Source organism: Cynocephalus volans, chromosome X (assembly GCF_027409185.1).
Source record: "Cynocephalus volans isolate mCynVol1 chromosome X, mCynVol1.pri, whole genome shotgun sequence".
Classification (NCBI taxonomy): domain Eukaryota; kingdom Metazoa; phylum Chordata; class Mammalia; order Dermoptera; family Cynocephalidae; genus Cynocephalus; species Cynocephalus volans.
In genome coordinates, this window is record NC_084478.1 from 1,177,446 (window position 1) to 1,197,779 (window position 20,334).

Sequence of the window (20,334 nt, forward strand, 5' to 3'; positions counted from 1 at the left end):
TCAAAACAGGACAATCGAGGGAAAGTGGGGTCTGGAGCTGCTGTCTCACTTCTGTCATTGAGCTTCTGCTCTGGACTGTCCTCTCTTCTGACACCCATGCCTGGCCCGAGAAAAGGAAGAAAAGGGACATCAGAGACCACAGCTGTCGTCAGCTCAGAAGGAACTTGGGGTCAGGGGAGCGGAAAACACCTGCCCAGCACTACTCCCCTCTTGCTAAAGGGGGAACCTGGATTCCCGGCAAGAGCCAAGGGGACGCAGAGATGGCCAACTCCATGCAGGCTCTGGCTTCCTTTGGGCACATGTTTTAAGTCAAACAAAAGATGTCACACTCCCCACGTCCGCAGCCTAAGGCAGACCCCTCCGGGACTAGGAAGCAGTGTGCAGGCGGTGGCATCAGTCCTGCAGCTCAGTCCTTTGAACAAATCATTCTGTGACATATTCTGGGCTTAGTCCTGGGGGTTAAGGAACCAGGACTGGAAAGGCAGTGAGGCCCATCAGAAAATGAATGCTCATGGCAGTTGAGGGTGATCTGCAGGTGATGGAAGGAAATGAGGAAGGGGCAGAAACCAGGTGTGGGGTTGTAGGAAGCATTGACAGAGGGTGGTGAGGGAGACCTGCCTAGACACCTCCCCCTGCAGCCAGGATGGGCTCATGGGGACCAATCAACCCTCCCATCGAAAACAGGGAGAATACACAGCTGTTAGTTTCTTAGACCTCCTGTAATAAAGGACCGTGAACTGGATGACCTACAGCAACAGGAATGTGTCCTCTCCCAGCTCTGGAGGCAGGAGTCTGAGGTCCAGGTGTGGCAGGGCTGTGCTCCCTCCAGAGGCTCCAGAGGAGGATCCTTCCTGCCTCTTCCAGCTCCTGGTGGCTCCAGGAGTCCCTGGGCTTGTGGCCGCATCACTCCAGTCTCTGCCTCTTTCTTCGTGTGGCTTCTCCTCTGTGTCTCTGTCTCCTCTTCTGTCTCTTACAAGGACACTTGTCAAAGGATTTAGGGTCACCCTAATTCAGGATGACCTTATCTTAATTTAATTACATCTGCAAAGACCCTATTTACAACTAAGGTCACATTCTGAAGTTCTAATTGGACATGAATTTTGAGGAGGATGTCATTCAATCCCATGCAATACAAGATGATAATTTTGAAGTCATTGGAGTTTGAAAGGCAAGGAAAGTCCATTACTAAGACAAAACCATGACCAAGACAAGACCATGAACAGTCAGGCAAGTCTTAAAATTGCCCCAGCTCACAGCCTGCAGGGAGTTTCCAGGACACGGTGCAAGGAGGGGGACCGTATGAGCCTTTAGGATGAAATATGGGTGTATTAGTCCGTTTCTCTTGTTTATAACAGAACACCTAAAACTGGGTAATTTATAAAGGAAGAAAACTTATTTCTCACAGTTTTGGAGGCTGGCACATCCAAGGTCAAGGAAACACATCTGCTGAGGACCTTCTATAGAGACACAGGTTGTCACATGGTGAGAACGGGCTGAACAAGAGACAGCTGACCTGCTCACTCGCTGTCCTTATAAAGCCACCAGAACCACGCCCATGACCCTATGAACAGATCAATACACTCATGAGGGCACAGTCCTCGTGATCCAATCATCTCTCAAAGGCAACACCTTTCAGTCACCATAGTTGGCTTTTCCACCCTCTTAACACTGTTACAATAGAAGTCACATTCCCAATACATGAACTTTTAGGGGACACATTTGACCGATGGCAGTGGGAGAGAGACCTGGCGAGTCCCGAAATCCACAAGAGTGGGCTTGTGAGACAGAGTAGCAGGGAAGAGACGTGCAGAGTATAGAAGCCAAGATCTGAAGAGGGTGCCACGATTCTTCTGCAGGGAGGACCGAAGGGGACAGAGAGGACAAAAGAGAGGAGGGGACTGAAGAGGAGACAGAGGGACTCAGGAACTCCTGGGGCTGCAGAACGTTCTCACCGTGCTGATGGTTGGAGTTACCTTCACCAGTAAACGCGTGTCAAAAATACATATTCAAGTGTTAAATATGTGTGGTTTATTATGTGCCAGTTGAAACTCACGAGCCTTTCCAAAGCAAAAACAGAGCCGTGGACATGTTCTGCTTTACGGATTGAAATGACACCCAGAAAATTATTTGAGGTACAACAATTATTCTAGCATATTTAATCTAGAAGGGGCTAAGGCTCACATATGCTCAGTGACTGATTTACCAAAACCCATATTATAAAACTCACGTTCAACCCAAACAAAAATAGGCCTCAATCGCCACCACTAACCAGTGTACCAACGTGCGGCACGCGACCTAGGAACACTGGCAGACCGTCTTCTTACTGACCAGTAACCAGCAGCACAGGTACTAACCACCCACCACTTACCACTCGCTAACCACCCGTTACCTACCACTCACTCGCTAACCACGCACCACCCTGCTACTCACCCACTAACCATCCACTATCCTACCACCCAGTCTCTAACCACTTACCGCCCTACCATTCAGTCACTAACCAATCTGCAACCCTACCACTTATTTGCTAACCACTCGCCACCTACCACTCACTTGTCAAGCGTCACCACCTACTGCTCACTCGCTAACCACCCACCACCCTACCGCTCAGTCTCTACCCACGACTGTGCCACTCACTTGCGAACCACCTGCCAACCTACCACTCACTCACTAATCAACTGCCTCCCAACCACGCTGTTACTAACAACCTCCCCACTCTGAGAGTCTGTCACTCACCACTCCGCCACCTTACCACTCGGTCACTAACCATTCTACCACCCTTCCAGTCAGTCGTCAATCACCGCACCACACTACCACGACAAAAGCCAACCAGCCGTAGCCTACTGGTTGGTCACTAACCACCCCAGCACGTTACCATTTGTCACTCACCACTCCACTACCTTCCCATTCAGTCACTAACCATCTCTCCACCCTACCTCTCTGCCACTACCCATCCAACTACCGTGCCACTCATCACCAGCCAGCTCAGCACCCTGACTCTCGGTCACTGACGACTGCACCCTTCAGCCCTCTGTCACTAACTACCCGTCACCTTCCCAACGTATCCCTCAGCCCCTCGCCAGCCACCGTGTGTCCCTCACCTCCCCACCTGTTTCTGTCTCTTCTCTAACCATTTACCACCTTCCCTCTCAGTGGCGACTTCAAATACGGGCTTTTTCTGTGGGATGTGAATGTCCTTCAACGTGGGAATTTCGCTCTGAGACGGCGTGTCCTGGGACGTGTGGGGATTTTCACGCAGGGGTCACATCTCCTCACCGATCTCCCCTCTCCCACCGCTTTTTTAACTGGCCCACTTGCAGGCTCTGTGCCTGGCTGGTCCTCCCAGGCATCACACTGGCTGGGTTCTCAGTAGTCAGGGGTCCACTAGGACCCCCAGCCCGCTTCGCCCATCTGTCCTGGCCAGGTGCGAATCCAGCTCCCTGTGGCTCTTTGAACTTGTTCATTAACCAGAGTGTGTGAAGTGAGTGTAGGAGCTTTCCTACTGGACTTTGATAAAAGAGGAAGCTTTTGTACCTGTAGATACAGACAGGTTGCCTCCTGGGAACAGTTTTCTGGATCAAACTGGGGATGCCCCATAGAATTTGAATTTCAAATAAACAAGAGTCATATTCAGTATACGTTTGACCTACACAAGCAGGGGTAGCTTCTTAAACCAAAAAAAGGATGTATCGCTTCTCTGAATTTCCAATGAGCTGTCCTGTGTTATTTTTACTTGCAAATACAAGCAATTGTATATTTTTATTTGCTGAATCTAGCCCACCCCGTCCTGGGCGGGTGAAAATCAGTCCCTGTAAAATGCATCTGGTTCACAGCTGGAAGGACAGTCGGAGGTGTGAATTCTGGATATGCTGGGGGGCTCCAAGCCAGCCTCAGGCAGAAGGCACAGGAGGGGTGACTCTGACATTCTTGGTAAGCCAGTTTCTCGGCTTTTCCAAGAAGCATCCTACTCACAACTTGCCACCCAAGGGAGCTCTAAAATTCCAAGATTCGCAGCTTCTGCTCCACAGAAATGGGAACCGATATCTCTGGGCCGCGTGGCTCCAGCTCCTGGAAGGTCTGAGGGCTTCAGAAACAGCTGGTTTTCATCACCGAGAGTTTCCATTCAGAAGGGAAATGAGTTATCTGGACAGATCATTTGGATCAAAAGATTGGGCAGGGTCCCCAATAGGACCACCGGGAGGGTGCATTCTGCTGTGCATAGAGAACAAAGAACTGCGGGGGTGATGAACCTTTCAGCCCCTCCTGCCCACCTCCAGCTGCACCCTCGTGCCCCCCAGCCAGCAGGTGCTCTGCAGACCCCCACACCCTCTGCAGGATGCTGCGTCCCCAGGGTCGCCAAGCTCTCCCCTCCCCAACCCATTCCCCTGGGACCAGAGCTCTTGTCCTCTGTCTCTGCACCCCCAAACCCCTCCTGCCCACTTACCTGCATGCAGCACAGCCCCCTCTGGGAAAGTCACCTGTCCCTGCTTCTATATCACCCAGGAGGGGGGTCCAAAGACTACTCAGATATCACCAACTCAGCAGGTTCCGCAGCCCCCAAATCTGCATCCCTAACCGCACCCCAGTGACACCCATCCCGCTGCCTGGCACCACTCTGAGCAAGGAGGATGAAATTCCCATCTCTCCACCGATATCCCCTCTTTCGTTTACATGTTCATGGAAAACAGGTGACTCAAGACGATATTAATCATTGTCCCATTGGCTCAATTAACAACATATCTTTTGCACGTTCCCGGTAATTTCTCAGTAATGGTTTATCAAGCGTCTTCTGCTCACAATAACCAACGATCACTTTTTATTCTGATATGAGATTTTGGTGGATCTTTACAAAATGTTTGTGTACTTGCAAACCCATGCATAAGTCTATTATTTCTCTGTGTACAAATGGGATCGTGCATTTTATTCTGTCCCGTTCTGGGCCTTTTTTTCTTTTTTCCTTTTAAAAATATTTGTTAGAGATACCCCTGCACACTGTCAACCTGAGGAAGAAAACAGACACAGACTGAACAACAAAAATTTATGGGTTTTTAAAAAATTTTATTGTATATTTTATCATAATAATATATTAATAATTGTTATATATTGTATTATTAAGTATATTATTTTCATTTATTTTATCTTGTAATTTAATTCATTTACTTATTTGCACCTTGCTTTTTTATTTGGCAAAATTTACTTATTTTTCTGCATGTGTGGGACAAACATATACTAAATATGACTATTTATCTGAAATTTAAGTGTTATGGGGCATCCTGCATACAAACAGATCTTTAATATTTTTATAATCACAGAAAGGGCAGGAGAAGGGACAACCCGCTCAATCGGGCTTTACCTTGGTTGTGTAGCACGACAGAAGTTAGTGACTGGGTAGTGGTTACGACTTGCTCTTTAAACAATTGCTAAATCCATAAGTGAGAGTCACGTTGTCCATTTCAACATTCTTTAGGTTACTTTATAGCTCTATGAGCTGACACCACATTTACACTCTCAGCCTAAAGAAAAGTGTTCAGCAATTTTCCAGGACGTGGGGGATGTGACTATTTCCACATACCCGGCCTCCCAGGACCATGGGGATTTAGCTGACCTCAGTCCCCGATGCCAGAGCAACGCACAGTTTATCACCACTCAGGTAGATCTAACATTCTTTATGAACAGACTTTCACGTTGTTGCTGATTCCAGTACTATTACAAGAAGGTACTCAGGGATGTCTCCAAACACTGCACCCTGGGGACCCTGTGGGGGTATCTCGTGATAAGTTTAAATTGTGATAGACGTGGCCAAAGTCACCTCTGGAAAGTCTGTGCTGATTCACAGGACATCCAGCAACGCAATAAGAATATGCCCATACATGCATCTACCCAGACCTTATCAGACTTTTCAAGTGTTCTTTCTATTCTAAGAATATACAGGCATTTTATGTGTGTGTACATATGTATATGTGTGTGTGTATGAATGTGTAGGTGTGTGTATATGTGTGCATATATGTATGCGTGTATGTAGATGTATGTATGTGTGTGTTTATGTTTGTACATGTGTATATGTATGTGTGCATGTGTATATGTATGTGTGCATATGTATGTATGTGTATATTTGTATGTGCGTGTATGTAGATGTGTATATGTACGTGTGTGTGTGCGTGCATATGGACATGTGTATGTGTGAATATTGTGTGCCCATGTGTGTGTGTAGATGTGTATATGTACATATGTGTATGTGTGTATATGCATGCAGTGTGGATGTATATATGTACATATGTATATGTGTGTGTATATGCATGCATATGGATGTGTGTATATTGTGTGTGTGTGTGTGTGTGTGTGTGTGTGTGTGTGTGTGTGTGTGTGTGTGATATAATGGTTTATCACATCAGCTTGGGAGACTGCCTTATTTTTCTTCCTAGGGCAGGAGAGCGTTTAGGAGGTCTGGGTCTTTCTAAGTTTCTGTGTCTGCACACTTTGTCGATAGATGGAAGAGGAGTCTACAGGGCAGAGTTCATGGTCCAGAAACATGGCGTTGGCAGGCTGCAGTGATGAAGATGGCCTCTGAGTCTCTGCTTTCATGACCTGCCATGAATGGCTCCTCTGGGTGAGAGGCAGGTGCTGACTTCTCTCTTGTCCTGCAGTGCCCGCCATGGACCAGCTCCAACCAACTGCTAGAGCTTCAGTGAAGAGTGAGACAGAGCTGTGGGGACAACTTAACCTTTCCTTCATCATGAGATCCTGGAAGACCAGGGTGTGTCCAGCTACTTCCACATCAAATTCACAGAATGTGACCTACAACAAAGGTTAAGACTTGTTGCATTAGTTTAAAAAGATAAGTCCCAAGTCCAGAAAGCAGGGAAAACACACATTATGGGTTTTATTAAAGTTACAGAGACTGCCAATGTCAGCAGCTGGTCATGTTGGTGGTCACTGTGGTGGACGCTTCCACTTACTCCCCCCATGAAGTCCCCCACGCTCTCCCCAGGCTGACTACCAGTGGGAGCCTGGCCATCCCCTGCAAGGCTGTATGGGATCTTCCTTAATAATCCCCTTCCTTTTGCCCACACAGTGGTGGAAACTCTGAGCAGATCTGAAATGACCAAGGCAAAAGCAGCTAAAGACCCAAGAAACATTGTGTAGTCACCTGTCCAGACACTAACTAGTTATGACACTTCTGCTTGGCCAGACAAAGTGACCTTCACAGTGGTAAGTAGGTTGTTGTGTTAGGGACCCCCCAAACCACCCCTCAGGTTTGAAGATTCATTAGAAGGACTCACAGAACTCAGCAAAGCTGTTGTACTCATGGTTATGGTTTATTACAGTGAAATAATATTGATTCAAATCAACCAAGGGAAAAGGTATGTGGAGCAGAGACCAGGAGAGACCAGGCATGAGCTTCCAGGTGTCCTCACCAGCAGAGTCGGGGACAATGCTGATTCCCCCATCAATGACATGTGATAACACTCATGGTGTGTTATGAACCAGGGAGGCTCCCCCGAGCCTTGGCGTGCGGGGTTTTTATTCCTGACTTCAGTCTTATTTCCTCCATAGATCAGGCTGTTGCTTTGTCACCCACAGTCCCCACTATAAGTCACATTATAGCACAAACAATCCAGAGTGGCCCAAGACCCCCAGGTGAACAAAGACACTCTCCCCAGGCAGGACATTCTGAGAACTCAGAGGAGACCTCCCAGGAGATGGTCAAAGGCCAGATCTTTTTTTTTTTTTTTTTGGAGTGTTCAGGGTGTGGGCAGTCTTGGCCCACTGAGTTGTCTTTACCACGCAGTTGTGTTGTGGAATCATTCGTGCTGCCAAGACTCAGAGGGTGTGAGAATCAGGAACGTCCCTCCTGCCAGCTTGGCAAGTCACAAAGAAATTCACCGTCTCACATCCACTGTTGGGTTCCTCAACACTCTTTCTCGGTTCAGACTCCCTTGATTCTCTCCTGATTCTTGACGTTTCCTCTGGAAAGCCACCTAAACATGGCACAACTGAACGTGGCATCTCTTCTCTCTCCGCTCCAAGCCCTGGGCCAGCTCTTCCTCCTATTCCACCGACTCTAAGAAGATGTCAACATTGTGATGTTTTCCCAGCCCTGAAGCCCCAGTTGAGGTGGACGCCTCCACCTCGTTCCCTTCCCCTCCAGTGTCTTGTCACAGCTCTGTCCTGGCCATTCTGCCTGCACCTTGTTCAGGGAGGTCTTCTTCTGTCTTGGCCGTTCTCCTGGTCTTCAGCTTCCCGAGCGTGCTGCTGGGGCAAGGCTCTCCAGCAGCCCCCTGCACCGTACAGCAGCCCATGAACACTGTCATCGGGAATTACGTACCAGGCTGGAGCTGGCCTATCCCAACCCACGGCTGTCGTCAGGGAGACCTTGGGGCCCTGCCGCCATCTGTGCGTCTCTTCTCATGAGAAGACGTCTGAAGCCCCCTGTGAGGTTCTCTTGTCCATGTGCACAAGCTGCCTCCCCTGCTCCATGGTCCACATAAAACCTGCCTCCTCCCTAACCCACCCTCACCCATCACCATGAGTGCAGGCTCCTCCATGGGGCATCAGCACTGTGATTGTGTCCCATCTCCCACGGCCCTTCTACTCAGCCTTATCCTACCTTGAGCTGCAAACCCATGTCCTACCCATTCTGGAAGGTTCTAAATCCTTGGGGTGCTAACTGAAGGTCTGGTGAGCTGAATTGGGTGGAACTGGCCCAATGCTGAAAGTGAGCTCCCAGGGATGTGTAATCGAAGACAGGAAGAACCAACACAGTACCCCAAACTGGGCTGCTTCAGTGAGCCATCTGGTTGACCTCTTGGAAAGATAAGATTCTCTACCTCGATGCTTGACGTCCGTGTTGGGGCCCAGAAAGTATACCTTAAAATGAAGACCTCAGAAGCAGCCTCAAAGCAAAGCTTTCCTCTGACCTTTTTCTGCTCTCCAGTCTCTCAGCCTGATTCTCCCGTGAGGCAAGCCACAGAAGCTAGAATCCAAAGCAGGTCATAGACATACTCTAATCTTCCCCCCTGACTGTCTCTCTTGGAGCTGGCCATAAAGAAACTCTCTGACCTACCTTATCTGATGGTAGGTCATAAGACCCTCATTCCAGAAAGGGTCCTGCCCCATTCCCTAGAGGAAGGAATGCTGCACAGAGAGGCCAGGAAGAATCTGAACAGGCAGGCCTTGCTGGGTCCCCCCACGCAGTCTATGAACATCAGATCATACGTTTCTTGTCCAATCACAGTTCTGCATGACAGTCCCCGCTTCACAGAAGCTAAGCATAAAAATGGACAATTTTCTCTCTATTTTGGGGTCTTCATTCTGAAGTGTCCCATATTATACAACGTTAAGATATAATAAAATTGATTATGCCTTTTCTTCATATCAATCTGTGTTTATCAGGTGATTTTTCAGAGAATCTTTGGAAGGTAGAAAGAGATGTCTTGGTGCCAACATCAGCAAGAAAGTACGCACCGTTGAAGACTTTTTGAAGACCCTTCACAGTGCCCAGGCCGAGCAGCCTTGGTGAGCGCCATGGTTGACTTCTTAAGATTAACTTCTCCACATCAACGCTTGAAGTCAGCAACAAGGTATGCACCATGGAAGACTGTTTGAATAACCACCATGACACCCAGGCTGGGCAGCCTTGGTGAGCCATCTGGTTGACTTCTCGGGAAGAAAAACTTCACATCCATGCTGGAGAAAAGCAAAACTTCTTACAGGAAGACCAAGACCATGGAGGCATATTCCATACAGCCACTTTTCACCTTTGCTGTTGTTATTGTTCAATCGTTTTCCATTCTGTGTGCATGGAGCCCTGTGCTTTGTATAGGCACCGACTCTTGGTACCTCTATGGTGCTCGGTTTTTCTCAGCACTCTGCAGACAGCGTGAGGGGGCACATGCAAGTGCACACACAATGAGTGTGTGTGGATAACATTTCCCAATTCTGTGTAGTGAGGAAGCTCAGGAAGGGGAGGGAGTCTAAGAGAAAAAGGAAGGTCTGGGTTTGCAGCCATGCAATCAGTTGTTACAGGAGGTGGCCAGATGCCGGAGTCGCAGGAAACAGAGCAGAGAGAAGCAACTTGAAGGAGGGAGACGGATGCAGGGGGGTAAGCCGGTTTCCTTTATTTCGTGGTCCTCAAGCCTGCCATGTCATAACTGTGTTTCTGTTTTTCTGCGTCTGTTGCTGCAGCAGTCAGCTCTTGCTCTAGGGCAGTGAAGATCTGAGGGTGGGAAATAGTACGCAGGGGACAAGGAGGCCCCCAACTGAGCAGAATAACCAGGCAGGAACTAATAGCATGTGACGTTTTAAGTTGTGAGTCAACCCCAGGGATGACCAGCCTGCATGTGGAGGGGTCACTGGGCACTGTGACATTTCCTCTGTGTTTTGTCCCACTGTATCAATTGTTTGCTTGCCCAGACCCAGGGAGCCCTAAATCCAAGCTCCCTGCAGGGTCTGCCCACAGGCCAGCTGCACCAGCACCACCTGCAGCATTTTAGAAGTGAAGCCTCTCAGATCTGGCCCAGACCAGCCGCGGGGTGTCAGAATCTGCATTTGAGAACTTTCCCAGGTGTTTCATGGGTGTGTTAAATCTGAGAAGCTCTGATTTGAATCTTTAAGTCTTTGCTTTAAAGTAATTTCTGGTAATGGTTATGCTGCCAGTATGGATCCGGCTTTCGCATCATAGGCAGGAGGGGTGACAATTAGCTTTGCGTCTCATGGATATTCATCATTTTTAAAAAATAATGAATAAATAAATAAAACAAAATAAAGTCTGAGAAGCTCTAACTCCGATTCGCTTTAAGCCTGAGATTTGCTTTAAACCTGAGAGGCTGCTACCATCCATGGAGTTCAGCGACTCTTTGTTCCAGGTGCCACTGAAATCTGTATAAAGAGGGAAGAAAGACCCAGTCTGGTGAAATTCTAAAGAAGAGAAAGTGGGTAGGCAGTAGGCACAAAAGGCCAAATAGCGTATGATGTTCTATGGAAACGTATAAAGCAGGTGAATCTGTAGAGACAGAAGGCAGATTAGTGGTTGCCAGGGGCTGGGGACGAGGAATCGTAAGGGACTGCTAAAGGGTACGGAGAATCTCCTTTTGGGGTAATGAGAATGTTCTGGAACTTGACAGAGGTGGCGATTGCACAATAATGTGAATGTGCTAAATGTTCCTGAATTGTTTACTTTAAAAGACTGAATTTTATGCTATGTAAATTTTAACTCAATTAAAAAAAAAAAAAGACAATCAAGACAAAAATGAAAAAATAAAATAAAGCAATAAGACCTCCCTGGTCTTCAGTTTTCTGGTCACTTCTGTGAGGACAGCAAGAGAATCGAATCAGGGAATGTGTGAAATATCCCCCGGCTTTGCACACCACGGCACTGGACACATAAGCCGCGGTGTGGACGGTTTCATCAGAGCTTGCTATGCCTCAGTTCCCCTCTGCAGATTAATCGAAATCCTCGGCCGAGAGCGTTGAGCTATGACTAGCTATTTATTTAAGACAGCGATCCTTGTATAGGCTACTGTGTGTGGGTATTTGATAATGCGGTTGCTATGGGGTTTTTTGTTTTTTGGGGGTTTTTTTTAGTCAAGTTTAAAGAAGTTTATGGTTTTGCTTCATCATAATGCAAGAAGAAGGTAGTAATAGCTTAGTTCAGAGGAAGCCAGATAGAGAACTGTCTTGACCGATTACAAATTTCCATGTAGTGATCAGGCACGTCACATTCCCTCTGAGAGGGTACATGTCCATGGGCAAATCTCCATCCCTGACAGAGTGTGACGACAGGCTCCCCAAAGAAGTGAAACATGGACCCACGAAGTTGAAGGGGACGAAAAATACCTTTTTCTTTTACCCATCTGGGGTTCATTGGTGGGGGGCCCTGTAACAAAAGACAGATTAAAGAGAGAAAAGCAAACAGAAGTGTAGTAAGATGTATACTGTCTTAGTTCACTTTCTGCTGCTATCACAGAATACCCAAGACTGAGTAATTTATAAAGAACAGAGATTTATTGCTTACAGTTCCAGGGGCTGGGAAGTCCAAGATCACGATGCTGGCATCTGGCTGGGGCCTTCCTGTTGGGTTATCACCTGCAAAACAGAGAGAGAAAATGAGAGGACCTCCCTTTTATAACTAACCTTCTCCCACCAAAAGTCTTAATTGACTTATGAGGTTGAAGACCTCATGGTCTCATCACCTCTGAAAGGCCCTGCCTTTCAATACTGTTACAGTCACAATTAGGTTTGGGCATGAGTTTTGGCCGGGACATTCAAACCACCGTGCATAACTCACGGGTCCATGCCAGACACCCAGAGACAAATGAGATTTCAAAGAAGTGGCTTAGAATTCAGGATTAAATGCCATCTTCAACTGGGATGAAAATAAAGGATGTGGGTTGGGAAAGGCCAGTTGTGCAGAGGTGACCAGAAATAGCACGGTAAACGAGAGAAGAGTGGGTGGTGCAGATTTAAGTCAGCGCTTCTCCATTAGTAAGTATCTTAGTGATTTAGGGTCATCCTTCTAGAACTTCCTAGTACAGAGAGGGAGACACCCTCCTGAGTGAGGACATCCTTCCTAGATGTAAATTTCCCTTACAACAGAGTAACCTGCTCTGTTTCCAGATCTTCCCCTACATTTGCTGTTTCTCCAAATAAGCAGCTCAAAATAACCCTTGTGCTAATGGGGCACATTTTGTATGCTGTATTCTGGCCTCCCATAGTGGGTGGAGTATTCTGGTCTTTTATAAAGCTTACAGGGCAGGTGGAAAGACAAGGAAAGCAGAAACAGAAACTACAACAACCTTGGATGTCACAATAGGAGCCCCTTCATGCCCCACCTCACTGCTCCCTGGTTAAGGGCGGCTCAGCTCAAAAGCCCCAAAGGCATTTGGCCACATTGCAGAGATGAACAGAGGGACAGAGGCACAGTGGGAAACAGGGTGTGGGGTCAAAGGAGAATAAGGCAGCGTCTAGACCAAGAAGGACCCTCACCTGGAGCCTCTGCTGGGAGCGCAGCTCTGCCACTCCTTGACCTCAGACTTCTGCCTCCAGAGAAGATACATTCCTGGTGTTTGAAGTCACCAGGGTGTGGCACTTTGTTAGGGCCGCCCCAGAACATGCGTACAATAGGTGAGGAGGGGATAAAAAGTTGGCCAGGATAAATACACAGATGTCCCAACACTTAATAACCCGGCAGAGAGTCCAGCAACAGGGCGTCTCCACCTGTCAGAATCCTCTGCGGAGCTTCTTCTGAATCTCAAGCTCAGGCCCCACCTGGACTGAGTGAGCATCTCTGGGGTGCAGCGAGGGATCCCCCCAAGTGCAGAGAACTGCTGGCAAGACCTAGAGGAAAGCGCTGAAATGTGGGGTACAGCAAGCAGGTGGAGGAAGACGGGGGGATGTCCATGGCACACAGACGGGCGGAATGGGCGGGAGGCAGGATGGGGCGATGTCTCAGGGCTCGTCTAGTGGTTTTATTTCTCCTTTGATAGTGAGTGACGTTTGCTGCAGGGAGGTGTGACAATTGGGAGAAGGTGGGGGGTACATATCTGAAGCCAGTTAGGGCAGAATTGGTTTTAGAATCTAGACCAGACAGCTTCCAGTAGACAGAGAAGGAAGGAAAGGAAGGTGATTGATAGGACAAGAGAGAAATTAAGATCTGAGATGGTTGGGTGCAAAAAGAGCCTTAGAGCTTGTGGAGGGTGCACAGCTGGGATGGTTGGGACCTTGGACAGGTCTCTGAGAGGAGTGGTCTGGGGTAATTACAAGCCACGGTGGGGATTCAGGGTTTGAGGCAGGGCTGGAGTGCAGGGGAGGGTCATTGCTGATGGAGATGGCAAGGATTAAGGGTCACAGCACATGGGGAGTTGGGGAGGTCCCCTGCATAGACACGATGTCCATGGGGTGAGGCAGGCACAGGGCTTTTCTCCAAGAGAGGAATCCCCTGCAGAACAAGTACCCTTGCCAGTGGTGGCCAGAAGGTGGGGGGCCCTACAGGTGGACAAAGGGATGGAGTTATGTTAGGAAAAACAAATCACCAGAGTGTTTTTCCCTCTATACTGTTACTCAGAGACAATACAGAGGACCAGTTTCTCTGACCCACTCTGGTGCATTTCTCCCCACCAGCAGGCAAGTAACCAGTTCCCCAGTGGACACCAGTGGGGTGTCCTCTAATCCAATTGAATTCTGACAATGCCTACCTGGAGATAGTGTCAGGTCCCACAGGGTGACGGCTCTGTCCTCAAGACTGCCTCTACCCCATTTCAGATGCCAGATGCAAACCCAGGCCTCTGCAACTTCTGGCTGACCAGCTCCTGTCAATCAGGGGGTTCCCACAGCCCTCCTTGGGTTCAATGAGTTTGCTGTAGCAGCTCACAGATATCAGGGAAACAATACTTATGTATACAGGTTTAGTATAGAGGATATGTTAAAGGATACAAAGAAACTGACAGATGAAGAGTCGCACGGGGCGAGGTCTGGAAGTGTTCTGGGTTCAGGAGTTTTTGTCCCCGTGGAGTTGCAATGACAGCCCTCCCAGCACGTGGATCAGTTCAGCTGTCTAGAAGCTCCCCGAACCCCGTTCTCCTGGGTTTTTGTGGAAGCTTCACTACGTAGGCATGACTGAAGCACAGACCACCGTGGAGAAATGTGAAGGGACGAAAAGGCCACGATCCCACACTAACAGGCTGGGTGGGGAAACCCAGCAAGGCCTGTCTGTTCAGGTCCCCCTTGATCTCTCTGTGCAACATTGCCCACTCCCAGGCCTGAGGCGGGACCGCCTCTGCGATGGGGTCTTATGACCTACAATCAGGTGAGGTGGGTCAGAGAATCCTCTGTGTCCAGCCCCAAGACAGAGAGTCAAGGGATGAAAACCAAAAAATAGATCTCATGAAACCACAGGTTCCAAGGGGGAGCTCTGTGAGTGTGATAGAGATGGAAGGAAGGAAGGAAGGAAGGAAGGAAGGAAGGAAGGAAGGAAGGAAGGAAGGAAGGAAGGAAGGGAGGGAGGGAGGGAGGGAGGGAGGGAGGGAGGGAGGGAGGGAGGGAGGAGGAAGGAAGGAGGGAGGGAGGGAGGGAGGGAGGGAGGGAGGGAGGAGGAAGGAAGGAGGGAGGGAGGGAGGGAGGGAGGGAGGCAGGGAGGGAGGGAGGGAGGGAGGGAAGGAAGGAAGGAAGGAAGGAAGGAAGGGAGGGAGGGAGGGAGGGAGGGAGGGAGGGAGGGAGGGAGGGAGACAGACAGCCACAGCCAAGAGGAAGTAACAAAAGGGACGTCAACTTCCCCCAAAGCAGCTTAGACTTGAGCTGTGTGTCAGCCTAAACCTCGAGGCTCACCTAAACCATGAGCCACCGGAGCTTGATGCCAGGTGACCGTGTTGGCATCATGGGATAGATGCATGGTCACCCGTAGTACGCCATCCACACCGCATGGCAGGGGACCCCTTTTGCAACTTCCCTTTCTCAGGGTGTTGACTGGAGAGTGCAGAAGTCAGCCGGGCATTAAGGCACACAGGACCTGGAGACGGCAGCGAGCCCGGGCCACACCCTGGAGCTGATAGAGTGATTCAGAGTCAGGTGGAAATGAAACCTGAGCTTGGGAAGAGCCTGGCCTGCAGCCCAATGATCAGGCAGAGAGGAAAGGACATTTCCTCAAGTCCGAGGCTTGCAGAGCTGGAACCAGATTCGTGGCCCACCACCCTGGGCGAACCCACAACCCTCCACTCTGTTCATGTGGGTAGCCCAGGCCTGTCACGTGGCTGCTCATTCTAGACTGCTCTAAGCTGCAGGAAGGCGATCTTGTTACCTTTCGCCAGATAAATAGTGGCCCCTGGTGATGTCTACATCCTAGTCCCCATGTGGTAGACACAATAAAGTCCCTGTATTAGTCCATTTCTGTTGTTTAAAACAAAACACTCGGAACTAGGTAATTTGTAAGAAAATGAAATGCATTGCTTGCAGTTTGGAGTCTGGGAAGTCCAGAGTCCAGCGCACACAGGTGGTGACAGCTTTCTTTGGTGGCGACTTCAGTGATGCAGGGAATCACATTGTGAAATGGTGGAGCGGAGAGACACTCTCGTGAGCTCTCCTTTTAAAGCCCTCAGAACCATGCCCCTGACCACCATTATTAATCCATTCACTACTGCACGGTCCTGCAATCCAATCACCTCTTCAAGTCCCCACCTTTCCATTACCATACTAGGATTTCCCACCCTCTTAACAGTGTCACAATGGAGGCCAAGTTCCTAATACCTGGAACTTTGGGGGACACAATTTAAGCTTCAGTGAGTTTGGGGAGATTTTCAATCCACAGCAGTCCCCAAAGAAGTCCATGTCCTAATCCCCATGTGGTAGACAGAAGAATGTCCCCCAAAGATGTCCAAGCCATAACACCGGGACTCATAGATATGTGACCTATGTGGCAAAAGAGACTTTGCAGATGTGATTAAGAACTCTGAGATGGAAACATTACTCTGGGTCATCCAGGTGTATCCTCAAAATGATCACATGGATCCCTATCAGAAGGGGCAGGAAGGTCAGAGTCAGAGGAGGAGACGTGAGGTTGGAGGCCAAGTTTGGAGCGATGCACTTGGAATATGGAGGAATGGGCCACGAGCCATATCTGTGTGAAGGGTATTCCAAAAAGTCCATATTATCTCTTAATTCCCTCTTTCCATGAACTTGTTTTTGGTGGCTGGCCAGCAAAGGGATCAAGCTCTGGACCTTGGTGTCTTCAGCACCACGCTCTACCCAACTGAGCCACCCAGCCAGCCCCCACTTTTCCACGAACTTTTTGAAGTGTCCTTGTATATACAGGCAACCCTCCTTATCCGTGGGTTCTGCGCGTCCATAGATTCGACCAACCACGGATGGAAAATATCCAAAAAAATAAAATTGTGTCTGTGCTGAATGTGTGCAGACTTTTTTCTTATTATTTCCTGACCAATATGACAACAATGTATACCTCATTTACATGATTCAGTATTATAGATAATCTAGAGATGATTTAAAGTATATGAGGATTACGTAGGAAATATTACATCATTTTATAGCAGGGACTTGCACACCTGTGGATTTTGGTTTCCGTGGGAGGTCTTCACACCAATTCCCCACGGATACTGAGAGATGACCGTATACATACACAGACACACGCACACTGCTTATATTTTCTGTATATGTTACATCCCAAACTGTCCTGTTTCCACCCTTCAGCAGTGGTTCTGGGGGCTACACCTGATTTTAGCACAGTCTGCTCTAGAGAAAAATTCAATTCAATTCGTGTTTTCTACCCAGCAATCCTGGATGGCAGAAAGCCCTTTGAAATAGAAGAGAGATGGATGCTAGTCCTAACACAGACCCTGAGTACAGGCTGTAAATGAGAAGAGAGTGTCCCAGGCACAAACTTGACCTTAGAGAACAAAATCAGGGGCAAGTGAGTTCTGCTCTGTCTTTAAGCCCATCACCAAGGGTTAGCCTGTGGTTGGTGAGTTGGGAACAGGGTATCCACCACACATGGGTGTTGGGAATCAGGGCCTCAGGTCTCCTTAAACACACTGTATGGGGGACCCCCACCCATGGGCTCTGGTGCATGGGTGCTGGGGACATAGGGTTGAGCATCTCTCCCCAAACACTCTGCACAGAGACAATTCTGCCCCTGGGCTCTCGTGGGTGTGAGGAGTTAGGTTGGGGGGGTCTCTTCCCAAGCACACTGAGTGAAGCAACCCTTCCAACCTGACACAGATGCAGGTGTCCTGTGTACGTTTCTTTCCTACACAGTCTCCCTAGGGAAACATCCCCTGAGGTCCCCAGCCAGGAACCCTCCCAGGAGAGCCAATGTTCTCAATGTGCAAATCTCTCTCTCCCTCTAGTGCTTCTGTGTCCCACGGGCAGCCACATGGGTCTCCAGGCCACGGTCCTTATACTGTCTTTGATCCTGGAGCCAGAGTTCCTCCTGACCCAGGAGCAACTGGGTAAGTGTGGGAACTGGATTGACTCATTCACTGGACCACTTTTAAATGTCCCTACTGTCCAGGGACATATCCCAATACCTGAGTCCAGTGTCATTTTATCTCTAATGATTATTAGGGACCTGGGACACCCCAGCCAGCCATGGTTTTCCAACATGCAAGCAAAATATGCTTCATTGGCACTGACTGTGGGCAGCAGGATGTCGAGGGTCTCTCCCAGGTAGGGTGTTTCCAGCAGGGGACAACCAAACACCTGACTTAAGTGCTGAGCACATTGTCCTGCTTAAAATGCCCATGCAGGAACAGCCGCAGTGCAGCTGGCTGGGTGCTGGTTCTGCAGACAGCCCTTCCTGGACTGTACTTAGAGCTTCGGTTTGGAGGGTCACACCCAGATGCAACTGTGTCCACAGCCAGAACATGGGCTTCTCTCTCTTGTATTTCTAATTTGAAAGGAGGAGAAATGTCCCTGGAAGCCCCTAGGGGCTACTGGCAGGGCTGTGAACAGACCCTGTCAGGCACCTGGAGCAGCTCCAGAGGCACCTGTAGGGAGGGTGCAGGATGAGCTGGCTGTGGATGCTGGTGGCAGGAAGAGGGACAGAGACAGCCAGGGCCACAGCAGAGGGTCTGCCCATGTGCCAGGGAGGAAATTCACTCTGGAGACCCTGCTCCTTGACTTGAGGAGCTCAGGAGACCCAGAGAGTGAGTCCCCAGACGAGGCGAGGAGCTGAGGACATCCTCGTTATGCACCTGGAGGACTACTTAGATCTCATCGCTTGTGCTGGGAAGATACACTGCGGTGAGGAGTCCCAGCACGTGAGCCTGTGCCTGTGTGTGAGTGCATTTTAGGATGTGTATAGGTGTGTGTGCGAGTGTGTTTTGAGATGTGTGAGGGAGTGTGCATATAAGTGCATAGGGGTGAGTGTATTCTGAGGTGCATATGGTGTGTGTGCATAGAACTGTGTAAGTGTGTGCGTGTGTGTGAGCTTGTGAAAGCGGGTGCGTGTGTCCGTGCTCAGATTCTTCCCTGCGTCCTGTGTCTTCAGAGATAAGGACATGCCCTTTTTCCTGGTACAGGGAGGGCGCCTCTCCAGTGAGGGTCTTATGAGCTGCTTCAGAAGGGCAAATTCCTTCTAGGTCTCATGACCTGGTTCAGGGGTGAGGGAGAGGTGATGGTGACAGGCACCTGCCTGCTTCTGCAGTTTTCTGCAACTCCTTTGGCTTAAAACACTCAGTATGCCAAGGTGCCCTTGGGAAGGAGTGTTCTGAGCCCACCCTTGTGAATTAATAGCCTCTCCCTGTCCTCATTCAGGTGGTTTTCAATAATTTCTGCAGTGCCCCTCTCACGTGGAGAAAGGGCAAGGTCACCCAGGCAGGAAGGAGGATGGACCAAGATGAGATTACTGCAGATGTGGCAATGTCCTGGGGCCACCTGGGAGGCAGGGGAAGGAAGGGTGAAGGCTCTGGAGTGGGTCTTCACTGTCAGGTGAGGGATGCACTGGTTGGGGAGTGCAGACAGGAAAAGAGTAATTTCTGAATCCAGCGGACACTCCCTGCAGATCCGCCAACCAGGGAACCAGTCTCCAGCTCTAGTCTAAATGTGAAGTTCAACCCAAGGACAATGGCGTTAACTTGGGACTGCAAAGAAAATGCCACTGACATCCAGTGTTTGATGATTCACAAGGAAAAAGGACGAATTATCAAAAAGGTGAGATGGATTTTATGTGCTCAGTGGCTGTCCTTCCCAGAGCCATCATGAAGTTAAAAACAAGAACAGAGACAAATTCAAAATACACGCAGGACATTTGGGAAAATCAAGGAGCCATGATTCTAGGTGGGCCAGGGAAGTGTTCGAGACGTGTCCAGGGGCTGAATTCCCTGGGGATGGCAGGGGCTTCCCCTAAGAGAAAAGGGATCCTGGCAGACGTGCTACACCTGATACCCGAACCTACTGAGCCCAGGTCTGTGGAGAAAGCACAGGGAGCAGCGTGAGGGCCTCGTTGGCTTTGCTGCCTCCCACAGATCTAATTCTAGGATTTAGGGAAGGGGAGACAGAGACAGAAGAGGAGATGAGAGAGGGGGGGCAGGGAAAGAGAGAGAGTAGGAGAGAAGAGAGGAAGAGAGAAAGACGGAGGATATGCAGATGACAGATCAATGCTAGATAGGTAAAAGAGGTGATAACTGATAGATGCAATAGATGATAGATTATGCATGGACAGACAGATGACAGACAGAGGACAGGTGGACAGATAGATGATCACTAGATATAATAGGTACAATGCATGGTAGGTGGACAGATAGGTAGGTAGATGATCGATCAATAGATGATAAATGCTACACACATAAGATAGATGGTAATTAGGCAAATGGTAGAGGACAGACAGATGAT

At 49.0% G+C, this 20,334-nt stretch overlaps 1 protein-coding gene across 1 annotated transcript in view; it reads left to right on the forward strand.

Annotated features, from left to right (window-relative positions):
- The window catches only part of CSF2RA (colony stimulating factor 2 receptor subunit alpha), a 52,093-nt gene that overhangs the window by 20,273 nt on the left and 11,486 nt on the right, over positions 1–20,334 (forward strand). Inside the window, 3 exon segments of the mRNA XM_063083740.1 lie at positions 17,850–17,951; positions 18,631–18,744; positions 19,505–19,653. Coding sequence (XP_062939810.1) covers positions 17,850–17,951; positions 18,631–18,744; positions 19,505–19,653 — 365 coding nt within the window.